Below are 20,415 nucleotides of genomic sequence, written 5' to 3'. Positions count from 1 at the left end.
TTCATCTCTCCCTCTTCCTCTACTACTTAATAATCAGAGAAAAATCAATAAATATCTAAGGTTTCCTTATCTTGTACTTCTGCAGTTTTCATATATTCCACAAATTTAGAAAAAAGAAATTATTATATCAACACATTTTTAAATAAACAATTATTGACATGACTCCATCTGAAGTCCTGAGCAGTGTGGTTAGGCTCTCCCATTTGCTCCAGCCCACATCTGTTTCAGTGCTTTTTGACAGTGATTCTTTCAACTACATGATGCTTACACTGATACTTCATAATAAAGTTAAGAAAGTCACGTTGCACGGATCATAAAATTCTACTGATTTTAGAATAACACAACAATAAACATTTGACAGTGGAAAAAAAGAAATGTGTCACTTCCAGGAGTGTTGCCAGAACTGTAATATTACAACCAGGGCACATAAAAGCACAATATAAAAGGCAGGACAAGAAGGCCATAAAGGCAACAGCTGATTGAAATATGACAAGAATCTGTCCTAGACTGTCTGGGGAACTGCACAGTGTCAGAGGCAATGTCTCTAAAATAAACTGTCTGGAACAGGATATGTGAGGAATCTCAATAAAAGGACAAATAATATCAGCAAGATAGCAAGATGATGAAAATATCCTCGACAACAACATATTGGCAAATGACTTTTAGTGTATTAAATAATTTAGAGGTAGAAAGAAAACAACAAAATATGTCATTTGAAACATGTCTAAGCCAGAGGTACTCAGGTGTAAAGAAATTATTCCAGCAATTACCAGCAAACTCTATGAAAGCTGTGTGACACTGAGCCATCTCCTGTTATTCACAAAGCATTTTAAAGAAAGTTTCTTGCCACATAAGCAAGTATGCAATATGTAGACATTATCAATAGTTACTAAAACTCGATTTCTTCATTTGCATATGATCAAATGCATTGCCTTGGTGAATCATATTTCCAAATTTCAACAAAATAGTTGTGCAGTAGGTTAAAACATGTCTTTTACTATTTGCCGATGTAGACATTTTGCATGAATTCTTGTATTGTAGATCTTTCCCTCTCTGCCCTGCCTGCAACCCTGTTCTGTTGTGTTTGCCCTGTGGTTTGTTTCTACGCCTTACAACACCTCTGACTACTCACATTCCAAATATGATTTCATTTACTGGCCTTTGCATGTCCATTCTGTTTCTCAACGGCCATATAAATACAGTATATATATACGCACACATAACTATGACTAGTTGAGTTAGAGCAGTGGCTGCTGTAAATAGTGACTGTTACAGCAACATAATGAAATTACTGTAACTACGATTAGGTTTCATTAAGCTGAGGAATTAACAGATTTGATTTGTGTCCCACTTCAGCAATGAGAAAACAAAATACAGATAGAGCAGAGCATAAATGATGCAGCTCCTGCAGCTGAAGCCTGACCTGCTGTGTCTGACCAACGTTCATCCTGCCCGACATCAGGAAAAAAAAGAGGATGAGCCTCTTGCAACTGCCGAGTGAAGAAGACTGCTAGTTGTCTGTGCTAGCTGCCAGCTACTAAAATATCTTAATGTTCTAGTTTTTCACTTTAAACCGTTAGTCTCCGTTTCTGTTGCCAAAGTCAGGAAGCACCACTGATTTCAGCAGCACTGAGACAATCAACCCTTTGACTTTGGCTAACACACACATCCAAGGTGTCTTTACATCTTATAGATTGACCTTTTAGTCAAATATGCGAGAGCTAGTTCACGGTAGGTCTCGCTTCATGCCCTCCAAGTATGATTATATTATCCAATAGTCAAGACACAAGCATACAGGGCACATTTCTGTGTGTGTCTTCAGACTGACCCAGGGGCCAAAAGTCTGCTCCCAACTATTGATTTCCCAGGCTGGTAGCTTCATGGGTATGCATTACTAAGGTAGGCCTTGTTTGTGCCCGGAGATACAACACTGCCCATACAAGAAAGCAGGTTGCTCACATGTTTTTTGCTCTCTGCCCTCTTGTAGCCTGAGCCAGCTGCGGTGATACTGGGAAAACTCAGCCACGTCTTCATTGAAAGGTCAAGAGCAGCGTGCCAGCTTAGGAGGAGGCAGTTACACTCTATCAAGCAGAAATACACAACTACCCACCTCTTTTAAGAAGCCAGGAATATGTTATCTAGTTATGTGTTTTATTAACCCTCCGGCGCATTAAACCTTGAAGCTAATATTTTCCAGGGACGGTAGAAAAGGAAGGTATCACTATAATAAGTAGCTAATCTTAAAATGATTGTATTCCCAGCTACAGTATCTAACAGTCAGTCACCCCATGACCCGGAGGGAACTGAAGGCTCTAATGGCTAATTAACCCTGTGTCACCTGAGTGAAACACTATTAAACATAAATCAATTACCTTTGTGCTTGATTGTCCCCATCAACTGTGTAAATATTGACACCCAGGAAAGAGCAGTGGTGCAGCAATAGACCACGCAATGACCCAGGTGCGGATAGTGTGTGCATGTGGGAATGCAGCCGAGCCGATATGTATAATTACGCAATGTACCCCAGTTTAATTATGTTTAAACAATGGACTAAGTTGTTACTTGTCAGTTAAAAGTGCAGTACACAGGTACTCGGCACTCCATGGATTTTGTAGAGGGTTACCGTGGTGTGTGTGTGTGTGTCATGTGCCCCTGCTTTGACAACATCTGTATTCTGACAGAGCCTCCTCTCTCAATCTAGATGTAACTGCCTGCAGCCGCTGCCACACAGGAGCTGAAGGGGGGAGCTGAGAAGAATACTTACAAGCCTCTACCGGTGTGCCCAAACCAGACACCCACACACACACACAAAATATATCCCTTCCAAGTCGAGCATTGTGGTGTGGCAGGAGCACCCTCGGGAGTCCAACAGCCAAATGTGTCCTCTAGCATTAATGGCTGCTTCAGTTGACTGAAGGGGGAAAACACCTTGAAGAATCATACATCTGAACAGCCCCTTGGCTCCGCTAGGGACAAACTGATTGACATTTTCAGAAGCCTTGCTAAACATGCCTGCCCTCTAATACAGAGCACACACGGACTCAGATTGACTAGTCTACCCTTGGTTCTGGTCTGAATTATAGACAGGGAACACATAGACGATCAAATGTCTTGTGTCTTGTGCTATACATATATACGTTTTTCTCTTTCCTGAAAATGAGATTTAGAAATAAAAAATAATAAACATAATAGGTTCCTGAGATGTCACCAGTATTTTTCTCTCCTTCCCTTTGTTATTTCAGATGATGCCTGCCAGGCCTTTGGAAGCCTTCCAGTGCTCAGTATTTAGATTGAAAATCGTGCTGAGCCTGCAGTGGCCCGTATCCAAAGATCATCATGGGTGTTGAAATTATAAACTCTCGAAGCAAAGAATTTGACTGTAGAAGTGGAAAAATATTTCTGACGATCGGCTGCTGCTGCTCTGGCTCCGCAAAACAGGATAAGGGTATAAATTGATAACCGGCTATTGATGGGTATTATTCGCTTTAACAAAGTGCTGTCATATTACTGTGTTAGATCACTATCACACTGAGCCAAACAAAATAAAAATCTTATCTTGAAATGACAGTTAAAGTTAACACATAACCTCCACCAACTGCTCAGAATCAGTTTTTACAAGAAAGCCAGACATCATAGCTGATGCTTTTATGTGCACACACTGCAGGGCATAGACTGCAGTAAGACTTTGAAATAAGGTATTATGGAAGATGAGCGACTGGAGGATTTTTAAGCCATTAGAGACCTATTCACAAATGCTTTCCTATTGGATTATATTTTTTAAATGTGTGGAAGAAATTTGCATTAATAAATGAACATGGGCCAATATGCATTAAAGATTAAATCTAGTGAAATCTAAATCAATCTGCCTTCAATTACTAATACGGTGTCAAATAAGGGTCAATTGTTAGAAGGTGGTAGTTTTGTGTGCCTGTCTCACCTCGTCTAAGAGGTTGCTCAGCCACAAAAAAAAGTTGCACTCAAGCATGACGACATTGTCTCAGCATCTGAATATCTTACAAGCACTTGAATTATCTGTGCAAACAAAATATGATGCACAACCACAAACCCTGGGGTGGGACTCAGCACCTCCAAGTCTGAGGCCATAGTGGTGGCCAAGTGAAGGGAGTTAAAGTATCTTGGGATCTTGTTCACGAGTGACAGTAAAATGGAGCGTGACATGGACAGGTGGATTGGTGCCGAGTCAGAAATAATTCAGACGCTGTACCGGACCGTTTTGGTGAAGAGAGAGCTGAGCCGGAAGGTGAAGCTTTCCATTTACCAGTCAAGCCTCACCTGTGGTCATGAGCTCTGGGGAGTGCCCAAAAAAATTAGATGGCGGATACAAGTGGCCGAAATGAGTTTCCTCCGTATGGTGTCTGGGCTCAGCCTTAGAGATAGGGTGAGGGGCCCAGACATCTGGAGGGAACTCAAGAGTAAAGCCACTGCGCCTTCGTGTCGACAGGAGCCAGCTGAGGTTGTCTGGGCATCTGATTAGGATGCCTCCTGGGTGCCTTCCTTTGGAGGTTTTCCGGGCACGTCTAACTGGGAGGAGACCCTGTGGTAGACCCAGAGCTCGCTGGAGGGATAAGGTATCCCAACTGGCCTGGGAATGCCTCGGGATCCCCCAGGAGGAGCTGGGAAATGTTGCTGGGGATACGAATGTCTGGAATATCCTGTTTAGCCTGCTGCCATCACAAACTGACCCGGGATAAGCAGAACATCAAATGTCTTTTTCATGTTCAAAGAGTTAAGTTTTGTTTTACGACACCTTTTACACACGTTCACTTATGAAAATGTGGTTATTTATTCACGCAAATGTCTTCCACAAGTTTAAAAATGATAATTACACTGTAAAGCATTCTTCCTATGATCATATACTTTGAGATTATATTCAAGACATAAATGAAGACCTAAATCAAACTGCAGAATAAAAAAAGAACATATTATATTCCATGATCTCAGTGTATAACAATTTCAAGCACCTCTACAGTATTTGCTTTTAGTGCGATATGAGATATGAGTTCTACTAGATCTCAGCCTCATAATTTCCCATAGTCAACACATCACCAATAAGCGAATAAGCAGAAGAAGTATGGCATATCTTTCAATAACACAGAGAGAGAGAAAAGTAAACTACCTCTCTTGCCACCAGTGTCTGAAAGACAAGGGGCTTCAGCTTTGGCTCTAACCTGCTGCCTGCAGCTCTCCTGATATCAGCAGAAAGGCTGCTGCAGCCCTGTGTCGTCTCTGTTGTTGTGGGCGATTGGAATGGACATGTGTACTCTGTTGAAGGGCTGTAAACAAGATTTTCAGCATAGCACTGGCCAGGCCAGGTTTGACAGCACAGTCTTATCTGATCCCAAACCAGCGAGAGGCAATGGGACAGACCAGGCGCACTCAGTTTGAGCCACAGATAAGGAGATGCTAAAGAGAAGTGGAGAAGAGAAACAGACAGGTCCCAAAATGGACATGGTCATACTTAATACCTGCTTCAGGTTTCTATCCTTCCCATGCATTTTTTCTGTTGACACTGTTTCTCTCGTTTCACTCAGAATGCCCCTTGCCTTCATGGTGCGATATATAATTCAAAACCTCAGTACTCACACTACCCATAGGCATGCATTTATGATTCCACTTTATTTTTCTAAGTTTGCTTTGCGCACATGACGATAAAGATGCGTTGTATACAGTCTGTTCAGTCAATATCTTCTACCTGTTTAAACCCGTTTGTGTTTGTCATTATGTGGTGTGAAAGCGACTTACCTTGTCCTTCCCTTGTTTCTTATCTTGATATACATTCCATCGCTCTCCATCATTACTGTAAGCAACTTTGTATGAGCCAACAAACTGGACATGGCCAAAGTCTTTAGCTCCCTGGGTGATGATACCTGTGACCTTGGTCGGCACAAGCAAGTCCACCTGAGAGCGGCACAAAAAGAGAGAAACAGAGAGGAAGAGAGAAAAATGATCAATTTAAATGCTCAAGAAACTTAACTGATGAAAAAGTTTCAGAGATGATACATTTTCACAATCTAGTCAGAATCTGTTTTTTTGTTTTTTTATTCTTTTGATGTTATTAGAGGATTTACTGTATAAAGATACTGGGCGCAAGAAGTCAGTTTCAATTATTCACAGAGTATTGAACAACAAGGCTAAGTCCACAACCGAGCCTCAGCAAAACAGAAATCACACACTGCAGCAGCTTCTGAGACCCAGACTGCACCATTTGGGTTAATTTTTAATACACTCTCACATTTGTTGCAAACAATTTGCAGCGCAATGGTGCTAGGCAGTCAACACACAGACTTGCTACTTGTATCGACATTTTAGGGTTCAATTATGCTTCATTATTTAGGAAAGTGCACAACACTGCTGAGTTGAGATTAAGTTGAACCCCAAAATGCACAACAACAAGAATAAGCATTATAGCCCCACCACATTTACCTTGCTCACTCTGCTTCACAGAACATTTTCTGCAATTATGATTAAACAGGTCAAGCGTTTTCTAAGTGCGACTTTACCACCGTGTTATTTATGTCAGATGAATAATGTACAGTCGTGCGAAAGAGTAACTACATCCCATGGAAATTGTTGACTTTTTCAACATATTTGAACAAGTAAACATTTGATCCAGAGCTTACAGATAAAGGTGATGTACTTCAACGAAAACAACAAGGAAAACTAGCCTTTTGAATAAAACTTCAACAGATGTAATATTCTTCTGTTGAGAAGGTGAGGTCATCCTTGGCCTCAGAAGCGAGTATTGCCCGTTTTAGCTGATATAGCGTTTTGTAAGCCTTTTGCATAACTGTCCTCTAGACGGCTTGCTGAAAATTTTGACCATTTTGCATACGAATTTCCTTCAGTTGCTAGATGTTTTCTTGTATGTACTGCATGTTTCAAAATCCCAGCAAAACACAGATTTCAATGGAATTGATTCAAATTTCAGACAGACGGCCTCACATTATCTTCATGAACACTCTTTAATATGATGCAGAATTCAGAGTTTAATCAACGACTGCAAGCTGCCCAGTCTTTCAAGTGAGCAAAGCAGCCCCAAACTACGACTATAGTTGTTGGTATGTGGTTCTTCTCTTGAAAGGCAAAATACCCGGCCTTTGCCTATCTCTTCACTGGCAAACTTTAGTCTCGCTCTAATGTTCTTTTTGGTCAGCAAAAGCTTTTTCCTGGCACACCTCCCATGCAAGTCAAATTTGTGCAATCTCTTTCTCATGGTAAACACATGCACTTAGATACCAACAGTTGTTGAGTTACTTGCAGGTCCTGTGATGACATTCTGGGGTTGTTTGAGACCTTCTTTTTGCATGAAATGATCTGCTCTGCTCTGGAGCTGACTTTGCAGGGGCGGCCAGTGCTGAACAAATTGGCAGTCGTTTGATATCTACACCAAGATGATTTTCCTTTCAGTGGAGTGATTTATTTCAAATACTTTAGAAACGTGTTTAAATCCCTTGGCAGACTGATAAGCATCCATCACAACTTTTTTTTTTTTTTTTTTTCTGAAGGCCAGAGAGAGGTCTTTAGATCTTGGAATGATGACCCCAAACAATTCAATAGCAAAGATAACACCAGATCCTATAGATGACAGAGCTTTAAATAACACAGGTTCCACCTGCATTCACGGACGCTGTTCTAATTATTAGCACTTGATCTGGAATGCCTGTTTCTAATTTTATGGATTTAAAGGTGTGCAACATTTTTGTTTATCAAAATGACATAAAATTCATTTGTTTGTGAAAATCAGTGGGTCTTGTGTCGTGTTCATTCAACAGTTTTCTGCACTGTTCTGCACCTTTGACATCTCTGTACCAAAAAAAAAACAAATTTAAATAAAAAATATGACACATTAAGGGTGTGAAATCTCCATAACTTCCCATGCGATTCACTTTGTTTAAAAGAGCATGTTGATTTATAATGATGGAAAAACATGTAAATAATTGATAGCATTGAGTGGTGTATTTCTAAATCCTCAAAATGCAAATAGCCAAAAATGTTAGTATAAAACTGTCTCACACATACATCTATGCAGCACCAAGTCGCAGTCAACACAGGATGAAAAAAAGCGTACGACTTGGCATTTTGCTGTCACATGGGAAGACAGTGGCAAAATTTAGAAGCACAGACAGCAAGCGAGAGAAACATAAGCATGCAGATTTATTTACTGCTGAATATACACAGCATCGCGACAACAATACATCACACTAATTGGCCTGGTCATAGGCCAACATATACTGTGTCACATGGCTCTGACGTACATTAAACAAATGAGCAAACAAACTGAAGTAACGCATGAGATATGGCTCAGGTTCATTCCGGGTCTTGACACATTGCAAACCACCACAGTGCATCGCATCACAATGCACCACACTTTTATTACCTGCAATATCTTACAAACCCTGAAACAATTCTTTTTTTTTTTTTTTTCTTCCTGAGCTGTGATGTGAATGGGCTCACTCAGAGTTTTCCTCTCTCATAAGGTTCAACACAGCTCGAGAGCTACTCTTTCCTTCCATCTACTTAAAGATTTAGAACTGTTCCCTGGGTGTTAGAGGGCCCTTCTTAAATATAGACCCCCTGCTGTGTACATAAGCAGGCGTAGAGCTGGGTCCTGACACACATGTAGACAAAGCCATGCCTGGGTGACTACAAAGCAAACTGTTGGCTCTCTGAAAGGCATCCAATTGAGTAAACTCCCAGTTCTCCAATTGTGAGATGTTAAGCTAATGAAAGCGAGACAAAAAGGCATTGAAGTTTGCGTGCACACATAATTCAACTCTTAACAATGCTGTGGTTACAGGTATGCAATTATGCAGATGCTGCTCACAATGTACGCATGCTTCATTTGTTGTGAATACACTATTCATGGAGTTTCTCCTTCAGATGGAAGCTGCCAGTGCTTCCCTTTTTTGTGTAAAGTAGTGCACATTTCTGTTTCTGAAAGCAGCTGTGGCAGCAGTGTGGAATATTTTCCTGTGAAGTATATGATTACCTTTAAACAACAGTGCTGTTATAATGACAGTAACGCCGCAACCCCTGGTAAAAGGGGCCAGGAAGAAACAGTAGCACTGGCTGCTTGGGTGATTTAGAGAGGCATGACACCTCTCATTGTGAAGCTTTGATTATGCTCCAGTTGCAGAACGTTGAGGTAATCTCGCTCTACCCAAGCAGTCAAGTCTGCCACCAAAAACAAAGGCACGCTTGAAGGGGGAACCTGTAATTGCTGTCACAGGTAGCGGTCAAAAAATACGACCGCCCCCAGCGACGTCAGCTCCCAACACTTTGATGGCCCAAACTAAATTAGGGAGCGAGATAAGCTTGTTAAAGCTACGCCTCTCCTCCAGCCCCCACCTTCTGTTCTTCTTCCATCACACTCTCAACCCCATCCTCTCCTCCATGCGCTGTTAACCCAGACAAACTAGGAGTGTGTGAAGTCTCTGTAGCAATCTCTGAATGCTTGTGGCGTAGATGTTCCAAAGAAAAACAACACGAGAATCAATTTTAGGAATTTACTTGCTGTGTCTGAGATTGAAAAATAAGATTCACGCAACTCTAATCTAAGCTTCCAGTTTCCCCACCAATACAACTGCACGTCAAAAAAAGGGAGACAGGGTCAATTACTTATTTGTACTTCTGTTTGATGGCAGCGTGCAAACGGGCAACATTTGTGCATTTCTTCCAGACACACACTTATCTCCTGTGCTCATTAAGAGTAGAGTTGGTGTGTAAATCACATGTCCCTATTTGAAGTGGCTTTGCCATCGCAATAAAGAGAGTAATGCAGCGAGAGGCAGCCTTATAAGAAGCTAAATGAGGCCCAGTTTCCTTTTTTATGAATACAGAACATGCATACACAGCATCCTGCTGACATTCTCCCTCCAGCTGTGCTAATTTAACTGTATGTGTAAAACAGACATTTAATCTTCGCAGCCTGTGCATGTGTTTCTGTGATACATACTTTCTATATATGATCCTCTTAGGTCACAGTGCAGGATTCAGAATTGCGTGCTCACACCTCACAAAGCCACGAGGACAGTGCTATGGCCCATCAACGCCACAACAGGACAGCTATCATTAAAGCTTAAAGCCAGGGTGAGAGCTTGAAAATCACCCTGTTACACTGCTCTTGTCTCCTCAGGCAGTCTGGAAAAAGCAACAGCAGGTCATTTTCTCACTGAAACACCACAACATGTGAAAAATCACAGTGTTAAACTTCATGTGATATTGCTCAACATGAAATAAAATGCCCCACCCTATCACCATAACACACAGTGATTATCGTATCGAGGTTTTGAAAGAAGTAGGTATTTAGGAGGTATAGGGCTGGTCTTATGAAAGATGATATAGAGGTGCATTATGGGAACTGAAGGATCCAGTATTTCTGGAGCTTTAACTGTACTAGAAGCTAAAAATTATAATATCTCTTCCTCTCCTGCTTTGATTTTGACCTTCCTTATTCTCTCGTTGGTCTCCCTTTGTGGAAGTGAAATACTAAATTGTTCAATTGGTCACTGTGTATTTTTTTGAGATTCACTTATAGCGTACAGAGTAAATAGACCAGATACAAAAATCCTAGTGAATGTTCAAATGCCATCACTGCTGTTGGTTGGCGTGGAGAGAAAAATGGGAGCCTCACAGCCCCTCAGTGTGTTTTGGGCTTTAAGAAAAGTAGCATGGACTTTTTACATGAGATTTCAGATCTGTCTGCTATCCGAACATAGTACTTGCCACATGACAAAGCTCAATATTCTGTGCTGCTGCAACCATCTTCAGAGAAGCCCCTTAACCCGAAAAGCGCACCTAAAATGACCTAAAAGAAATGAGGGATGAGGCTGAAGGCAGACAATTTCTAGATAAATGGCTGACTGAATACAGCACTTCTCTACGGAGTGCAAAGAAAAGCCTGTTTGAGTCATGACACCTTTCTGAGTTTAAAAATATGCCGTTCCTCACACAGGCGAGCTACCTGAACCAATTCTATATGATGAACCAGGGTCTGAGTCTCACTGAGCTTGAAAGGCTGTAATGTGACATGTATGGCTTTTTCTCTATGAAAGCACATTGTCCCAGTACCATAAAAGTAAAACATGAAGAGATATAAAATATTGTGCAGCACACTTAAAGCTGCACTCAGCAACCACATCGGCCCAAAAGAAATTGACTGAAACTTGTAATAATTAATTTAGTTTGTTTTGTTCATTAGTGCAAACAAAAGCCTGTAGCCTTTCACAAACTCAGCCCGTGGACAAAGAACCCTAATGACTTATTAAAATGGAAAATCTAGGGTGCTGATTATAAATAGCTGCAGGTCAAAACGGAAATATAAATTAAAAAAAAAAGACAGAAAAAGTTTTTAAGAGCTAACAGCCTGTTCACGGACAAATTTAAATATCCTGAGAAAGTACACCTTTACGCCTTCAGGTAACCTGGAACACGAGGTGGCACTGAACACGTCTGGTGGCATCCAATTGTTTTAAGATGAAAATCCAAAAATGTAATTCTTCATACTGATACAAACAAACAAATATAGAGCACATCTCATAATTTTACAGCAAACACAGAGGTTTATGACTTAGCATCACACAAGATTTTTGTTTGTTTCAGGTTTCAAGTTAATTATATGGAATAAGGAGATACCCTGTTTGGAAATGTATAGTTTAATTTTATGATAGAATGATAGTTTGTATAAAAATCACTCACTTACTCTGGTCGTCACTACAGGTTAGATCTTCTCATTATCCCATTACACTAAACACAATCTAAACCTTCATGTACACTGTTTATGGATGTACGGTTAAGGACGGGGTCTCATTCTCCATTACTACATTATGACTAATTCTCTCTTCCTCTCACACATTCTTTCAATCAACTTTCTTTATTTGTTTCTTCTTCTACAGTATTGTGTGATTCATCATTTTTGTGTGTCTGTAACTACTCATGGTTTGTCATGTTGTGTTGGACTTAACATTAAAGTCTAACAGGCTCCATTCAGTAGCACACAGTCCTGTGTTTTTGACGTTGACATGAAGTCCTCCTTTCCAATTTCTCTGAGGCTATTATGTGGCACACACATGGTGCAAACACACAAACACACACACACACACACACACACACACACACACACACACACTGAATCCTCTTTCTGGCACTTTTGTTTCCATGGGCCGGTGGGGTGTCAGAAGGTCTAAATGCCCGCTGAGTGCGCTCACAGTGCAAGGACAGTCTGAAGTGTGACTCAGAGTTGCCTGGGAGCATTGAGGATTGTATAGGGCCTCAACTATGCTCAATGCTATAGGCAATGTCATGGAGAGAAAGCATACTGTGTTAGACTGACCACTGTGGCACTGACCACCTTCCAGCAAAAACTTAAACATTTTCCTTGTTGTTTGAAATTTGACTTGTTTGCAGTATTTTTGAAACTGCTCAGTGTGGGATGTGAGTCAAACACTCTGCTGAAAGAAACATCTCCATGTGGAATAAGCTGTCCTGACATGAGGACACGCGTCTTTGTTGCAGAGCAAGATGACTTTTGGCAGCGCATTACAAGAGTCAGCTGGTTGGCCGGACCAGGCAGATCTTACAGCCAAAATGCTGGGGACATAAATAAGAGAAAAGAACTGTGTAGTGACTGATTGAATGCAAAGTGGCGGCAGGCACACAAAATTTGTAAACAGTTTTACATGGCATGAACATTGCTATGCATTATTTCCCTCTCTTATGCACTCTAGTCTTTAGGCCAGCACACTTGCATGAACCAATGCTGCATGTAACTGAAATTAAGTCTTCCTTATTCTCTCTAAAAAATATCTACAGTTTTTCCCTCTTCACAGTACACCTGCTGTGCAAAGAATAGCAATCAGCAAAGACCAGAAGAAATACCTTTCAAGAACCGTATACTCACAGTTCAAACAATTTTAGCTGTGCTTGCGGCATGACTGTAGGGATGGTGGAATCAACCCTACAGCCATGGCCATGTAATTTAAAACAGATATTCATGGTACCCAGAGGATGACTTCTACTTGGTGATCCCCTATCTTCTCCAAAAGCAAGCCAATATTTTCATTTATCTAGTGAAACATGTCAATATCTACTGGGTGGGTTGGTTTAACATTTTTTTTTTATAAACATTCATCGTCAGAGGATGTATTCTAATTACATTGGTGATCCCCTGATTTTTCCTCTAATGCCACTGTGTGACTGACATCAGTGGCTTTGAGTGAAATATCTCGACAACTATAACATGTATTGTTGTGACCGGAATAACTGCAATAACTTTGGTGATACCGTGTCAAAATTTCAATACTTTGGTTTATGACCAAGTACCTTCAAAACTAATGATGTTACAATCAGCCTCAGATGCAGTTTGTGTTTAATGTTGATCAGGAAATGCGAGCCTGCTAAAACACCATCACGGTGACCATGGCAAACACTGTACCTGGTAAAGATCAACATGTTAGCATTGTCACTGTGAACGTTAGCATATCTGACTGTCCTTAACAAATGCTGCTTGTTTAATCCCTTTGAGAAGTGGTAGAAAGGTAAATTGGTGAGGCTGTGTTATGTATGACTATAAATGCAAACATTTTATCGTAACACAGCCTGGATTGAAAAGTGACCCATCCCCTCCCTATCAGTTTGCAACACAAACACCTGCGTGGTCAGCTTGTTTTTTTTTTTTTCCTTCCATTTATAATTTAACACCGTAACTTAAGTGCTCTAAAATAGAAAGTGCACATTAAAGTATTATTTAATTCCTGTTTTTTTCTTCCAAAACAAAGGCAGCCCTCAATCAAACCCAGTGTATCAAAGCACAAACATTAGGACCTGAAATCCTATTCTAGTAGGCCACTCGGAGCACGCAGCCATAAAACAGATGGAGCCTCAGTTCAGCATGTCAACTTATGTCTAAGTGGTTGCAGGAACCGGGGAAGGGAATTGGCCATGGCAAAAGGAACAGCGAGGAAATCAACCATGGTGGTCTGGATCATTTAAAGCTATTACAGCAAGGAGAACAGCATCTGTACAACCAGTGAGTTGCATACCGTGTCAGTTTGAGTGAAGTGAAGGATTCAGATCCATATGCGTAAAAAATGGCCTTGACACTGCACTAGTAAGGGAGTAGGGGGATTTCACACTCTGTTTAATGTTCACTGTGAGTAGACATGTGATGGACACCGATAAAATCTAAAGTAGTCTGTCTCTCCGTGTGATCTTGTCTGGAGTCAAATCTGTAATTCATGCTGGAGGAAAAAAACAACTGCTTTCTGGCAGAATATTAAGCAGGTGTAAAATGTGAAATAGTTTAATGATCTAAAGTCTGGTGTTCCTATTCTAACAATGATGATACAGGTTTTTAAAGCTCCTACAAAATAGGTGAGTTAAAAATAAAATGTTTTATGACACAGGCTGCTGCACTACACAGCTCATCATACCTTGCTCCTCTCTCCCCTCTCCTGCCTCTCACATGGTATATAAAATATTCATATCAAATTTTCACACATGTGTGCACATACACACACACTGCACAAAAAAACATGGTGTGCTTCACACGCAATAAAAAAGGCAACCGTGAAATTACAAAAATAGATAGTAATTACGGACATAAGTGGTCTCTGCAAGACAATACTCACCCTGAAATGAATTAATACCTTATCTTAATTTTGGACTATTCTGAATTAATAATAATCCTATAGAATGTAGAAGTGCTGCTTAAGTGCAGTCCATACTCTCGTGGGTGCAAAACATAAAGATGTCTGACTTAACCATATGGAATTGAGTAGGGGATACACCGTTTGTCAAGAGATGGCTTAGAGACACCCTGGAAACATGAGATATACATGCAGAACACACTGGACCCAATCTCAGCTGCACTGATTTAAGCTCTGGTGCCTTCACTTCTGACAATTCCTGCAGATCCTACGATTACAGCTGGCGGTGCTGCAGACTCATGAATCAATCATACCAAGATAAAACAGATAAATGCATCCTACGTTAGCTGAGAGCGAGAGAGAGCGAGAGAGACAGAGAGGTGGAGAGAGCAAGAGGGAGATGAGAATCAGGATGTGGTGTTGAAGGATAAGATGGCTTCCTTGGATAATGAAAACAAAAGAGTACCATTACACAGGTTCCAAGCAAATCTGTACATTTAAGGGTATAGTTGGGGAGGGGACACTAAAAAACCACCCGACTGAATCAGGGAAACAGATGGATTTACCATCCCCTCCGTAACTTCATTTGGAAGCTAATTGAATCAGCATACTAGCTGCAGGGAAATTGAATAAAATAGAGCAAAGAAAGAGCCATATTGGACAGGGTTAAAATGAGGCTCTGACGATAATGCCTTAATGAAATTTACATCAGGCATGTTTTCAAATTAGTGTGGATTCTTTCTAAGATTCTTCTTGAATTCTTGGATAATGTTTCAAGATGATTGAATTAGCAATAGCTGTGGGCAAAATTTTTGAAGCAACATACCAAATTTATGTCTGTTCAAATTAGAATAAATTTTGCAAGTTGATGGCGTCTCTAACTGGGTCGTGAGCATTCAGATATCTGGTATCAGACTGGCCCCATCTGATATGCTCCTCTATAGAAGACTGGTAATGACCCACAACAGTCTCAATTAATATGATCCTCCATCTTGTAAAAAAGTCTTATTACTGTGCACACTGTACATGGCTACATGTATTGGCACATCTGCAGAAGCAAGTACTGGCTCAGAAGACAGACAGACATTGTTACATCTGTTATCCTGGCTCCCAAGCTTTTTATAAGTGGGCAGTGCCACAGCTCAGATGTTGCCGCTATAGGCCTAGACTTCTGGGGGTACTCCCATGATGCATTGAGCCCTCTCTCCCTCTCATGCAATTATATCTACAGCATGTCATTAACTTTGTATTTTCTCTTTCCCATAGTTTTGTGCTCTGTGTCTCTCTCTCGGCCCTCATTCTGCAGATATCTCTGACCTCAGAGCTGCACAATCCAGATCTGACACTTCATCTGTTATCATTATTATTATTATTATTATTATTATTATTTATTATCATCATCATAATTGGGGAACTGTTGGGTTCGTCTGTATAATATTGTAAGGTCTTAAGTGCCTTGAGATAATGTATGTTGTGATTTGGCGCTACACAAATAAAACTGAATTGAGTAGAGTTGAACAAAGACAACATAGCTGCATATCTGATAACAGAAGGAAGCAGGAATTCAACTTGGTGTTAAAACTCTTAATTGTTTTGTTTCTATTTACACTGACAAATTGATCGCTCGGTGGGAAATCCAACTAAATCCTATCAGCGTTGTGTTGGATACCAAACAGTGTTGCTAACTCCTGTGAAGGTTGAAGGCAAATGAAGTTTACATGCACAGACGTGTAGTTGCAGCATGAGAGATTAGAAGGTATGCTCAAGCCAGTGTTTCATACATTTCATATTTTTTCCAGCATCACAGCTGTGGCTAAATGGTTGTGTGCTTCTCACTGATTGCAACAGAAACCACCTGGAGACGTTGTCCCTCTAACATTCTGTTTCTTTAATTAGTTCAGCAAGAATACTTGGCTGCAGGTGCTGTTCCTATTGATTCAGCTTTGTGTGTAGAGTAGTAGAACAAATAATGATAAAACGCAGAGCAGCCGCTAGAATAAAGCATGTATTTAGTGTGACTACTATGACTTTGAACAGTGAGATCTGCAGGGACAATTGCTTTTATCTATTTTCTACCCGATCAACATGGTAGGACAGTAATATAAATACTGGATTTAAGATGATATACTCTGTATGCTGTCGAAACAATTCATGGTTTTAAGGACTGTGTTTTCCATTGTGGGGAGGATCAAGCTTGAAGGACACAGAAGACAACTCACCCTTGAAAATTCCTTATAAAGTCTTACTGTCCATTTTCCCATGCAAGTACTTTCAACAAAGTACTAGTGTCTTGTTCTTGAAATAAAGACATGATCATTGCTATTCCAGATGATCAAAATCCCTCTTAAATCCTTTCATGCAACAATGCCTTTACACTCTCTGAGGCAGCTTTTCTGTTTTTAGAAAGGACACGCTTCATCTGTGCTGCATAAACACTCAAGAAGAGATGATAGTTTCAATGGGACAAATTAAAGCCATTCTTCTCTGTGGATGGATGAAACAAACACCCTGCTAATTCTATTGATTAAAAGAAATAGAGTTCGCCGTCAGCAGCGCTGTATTTGAGGTAGCGATTTGATTAGGAAGCTGTGCTCGGAAAAATTGGTGTAATGATAATACCCGCTTTGATTACAACAAATACACGTTCACAGGCACTGAATGGGAATCAATCTTGCATTACCTCTACTCATTGTTCCTGCTAGCCTTTGCTCCACATGGGACAATGCTCTATGTGAAATGTCAACATGCACTGAATCTGTAGTATCCAGTGGTAGTAACAGCTGGGGTGTTTAGTATATTAATTTGTTCTATTTGATTTACACTTTTAAATAATTACACTTGTTGTAATTATGAATTTCTGCAAATAATTAAATAAAACATACTTTTACATGCTTACAGGTTGATGAATACTTTTTTAACACAATTACACCAAAGTGCAGAAAGCTAAATGATAAAAAGCACTTGAAACTCACGACTGATACTGAAACAGATTCACCATTTAAGCTGTGAATAATTGTTTCTATGACAACACCATTTTATTTCAAATTGACCTGTTTTTTTTAACCTCAAATCTCACACTATAAATTTTGCTTATAATTATCCCAATAATTCTTAATGTTTGATACATCTTTATATCAAAATAAATTACCACATGTATGTATTTAATAAAGACGGACTAAATGGTTGCAAGATTTCTGGCTACAAAAAATGTAGCTTTTATTTGAACTTATTATTGCTTCAAATCTCGGGAACTTTAAGCACAGTAAAAGCTAAACAACTAAAAGTGAAATCCATTAACACTGCTCTTTGCCAAATTGATTTCATTTAAGATTTGCTCTCTGCAAAATAAATTTCACTGACTTCAGCTGTCCTGAGTTCTGCTTCTGCCTCTCCATCCGCCCTTGCCTTTCCTCAACAGAGGGAATCACTGATGTCCACACATTACAGTGGCTCACCTCTCACTGTTACTCATTAGTTCATCAGTTGTCATTTGCATTTAAAATGTTCCTGTGATTCTATTTGTTAATTTGACGGCTTCCCAAACTAAACAGTTACTTGCCTTCTCGTGTTTGTTTACAATGTTGTTTAAAACATATACATGTGTCAGATGCATGTATAAGGTCAGCCAGCAGACACAAACCTGCTTCTGTCAGTTAAGCAAAATTGACCGGTGATAATTTGCTGTGAGTAAGTTGAGACAGAAAAGGTTCTGTCAGTCACGAAAAAGAGATGAGGTGGGAAGTAGAAGGTGTCCTAATGCAGCTTGGCATTATGCCCACTTACTATGCCCAGCCTGAACATGACAAGTCTATACTATACTATACTATACTATACTGACATTCAGCCTGCTGGCAGTCTCCTCTGGTATCCAGTGGCAGCCACTAGCATGGATTAACAATCTTTTGGGACTGTCACACCGCTCTCTCTAGGATTCTTAGTTGGTTAAAGCCGGTGTCACTGAGCTAAATGTATCGAATATGAGATAGTACCCTCATTTTTCTCTATGACCTTGTGGGATCCCACAAACCCTTTCCAGGAGGCACTTTTCTCCATGAAAGACCAGGGGCTATTCCCCCCTAGACTGTAATATTTTACAAGGCCCAAAATGATAACCATGGTGACATACATCGAGAAGGCTTTAGCTGCAGAGTTCATCCATCCCTTGTCTTGGCTAGCCTGCTGGGTTCTTCTTTATAGATAAATTCAGGTCTCTCAAGACAGTACTGGTTATAGAAGTTTTAACACTAACAAAACCACAGTTCTCTGCTGGTTGACTCATGCATTTTGTATCACCTAATGTTCATTTATCAAGGGAGTAAGTGGAATGTGACATTTAAACCACACAGTACCTTGTAATGCCATCTACTGCAGGATCTCTTATCCTCCTGCTGTATTCAAAACTCTGTTGTGCTTCATGATTCTAATGCTTTGTCTCTGTGTGTTTGGATGTTATTTTCTGCTGGTCCCCTCAACACCAAACTCCACATGTGGTGGAGGATGAGTTTCTTTTGTCAAAGTCAGAAAAGTACGAATTCAGTGTCTGGACCACCTCCTTGCTTGGCTTCAGCCATATACAGGACAAATGGATTTTGCCAGTGTCAGGGAAAAAAATGGCTGCAACCCAGTTCTGTCATACAGTTTTCTGATGATTGCCAACTTCTACCAGCAAAAACTACACTTACATGGCGGCGCCATTTATTGTTCTTACACCCTTATTCTCTGGTTTCTTGAGGCCAAAGTACTGTGTATGTGGGGCTTAAGCAAAGTTTCATGACTCCATCATGGTAGTCATTCATTATGAGGGAAGCACCCTTTCCTCAACAGTCAGAGACTCCATCACTTTGCATGCCGCTCTAAACTGTCACCAGTGGAAAGAAACTATGATATTGGCAATCAAGAAATGCATGCAGGTAAACTGGTGCTAGAGTAATAACACTGACAGGAGCCTGTCGAGTGCTCCTGCCAGTGTTATTACAGCAGTGACTGTGATAGGTCGCATTACTTATATCTCTCCACTTTTCTTTGTGTCCTCTGTCTTGGTTTATAGTCTCCCACCGTGCTTTCTCCTTGGTCCTGCGTGTTCCTGCAGAGAGACACTTTGTTCCCCCATGTGCATGCAGTGCCTCACCTGCTAAGCTGCCACAATTTACCTCATCAGCATCTGCCTATGCAAGCCTCCACTCTGGCAGTAGTCATTTGCTTAATTGTTATGTGTGCTCTGCTCTGCATTTGTTAGTCTACGTACATTTACTCAAGTTCATGGGATTTTACTGCACTGCCTTCAATTAAAAAAAAAAAAAAAAATACAGCTAAATTCTACTCCTGCCTGCAGCTGCTCGTTTTCTTTTGGGTTCAAAAATCTGCTTCAAACCAAACAGTTACAACAATGTCACTGTTTTGTGATATTCCCGGGTAAGTCTGTGTAATGTAGTAGAATTTTTGTACACCTATGTACAACATGAAATGTTTTATTTAATTATAGAAACCACAGAGACTGAATTTGTGTCTTAGATCCAGATCCTGATGACACAGGTAAAGTTGCATGTATGCATCACCTTCTCAGGCAATAACATGTCAGCAAAAAAGGATGTCATGTTGCAGCTGTATTACCACATTAGCCAGATCATGCACTGATATGTATAAATGACTTTAAGTTGAATTTAAATATTAGCACCAACCATTTTCACAAGGGCTACTGTAATTTGTTTTACTCTTTTTTTTTTTTTTACACACACTTTTTTTTTTAGCT

At 40.3% G+C, this 20,415-nt stretch overlaps 1 protein-coding gene across 2 annotated transcripts in view; it reads right to left on the bottom strand.

Annotated features, from left to right (window-relative positions):
- LOC130169546 (EGF-like repeat and discoidin I-like domain-containing protein 3) overlaps window positions 1-20,415 on the bottom strand; it is a 108,832-nt gene that overhangs the window by 6,188 nt on the left and 82,229 nt on the right. For both annotated transcript variants that reach the window (XM_056376397.1, XM_056376398.1), the window contains exon 9: window positions 5,764-5,919. In XM_056376397.1, the coding sequence (XP_056232372.1) occupies window positions 5,764-5,919 (156 nt within the window). The remainder of the gene's footprint in view (window positions 1-5,763; window positions 5,920-20,415) is intronic.

This window comes from Seriola aureovittata, chromosome 5 (genome assembly GCF_021018895.1).
Source record: "Seriola aureovittata isolate HTS-2021-v1 ecotype China chromosome 5, ASM2101889v1, whole genome shotgun sequence".
Lineage (NCBI taxonomy): Eukaryota > Metazoa > Chordata > Actinopteri > Carangiformes > Carangidae > Seriola > Seriola aureovittata.
The sequence above is the reverse complement of the archived record's forward strand: the minus strand, read 5'-3'. Positions and strand labels throughout refer to the sequence as shown.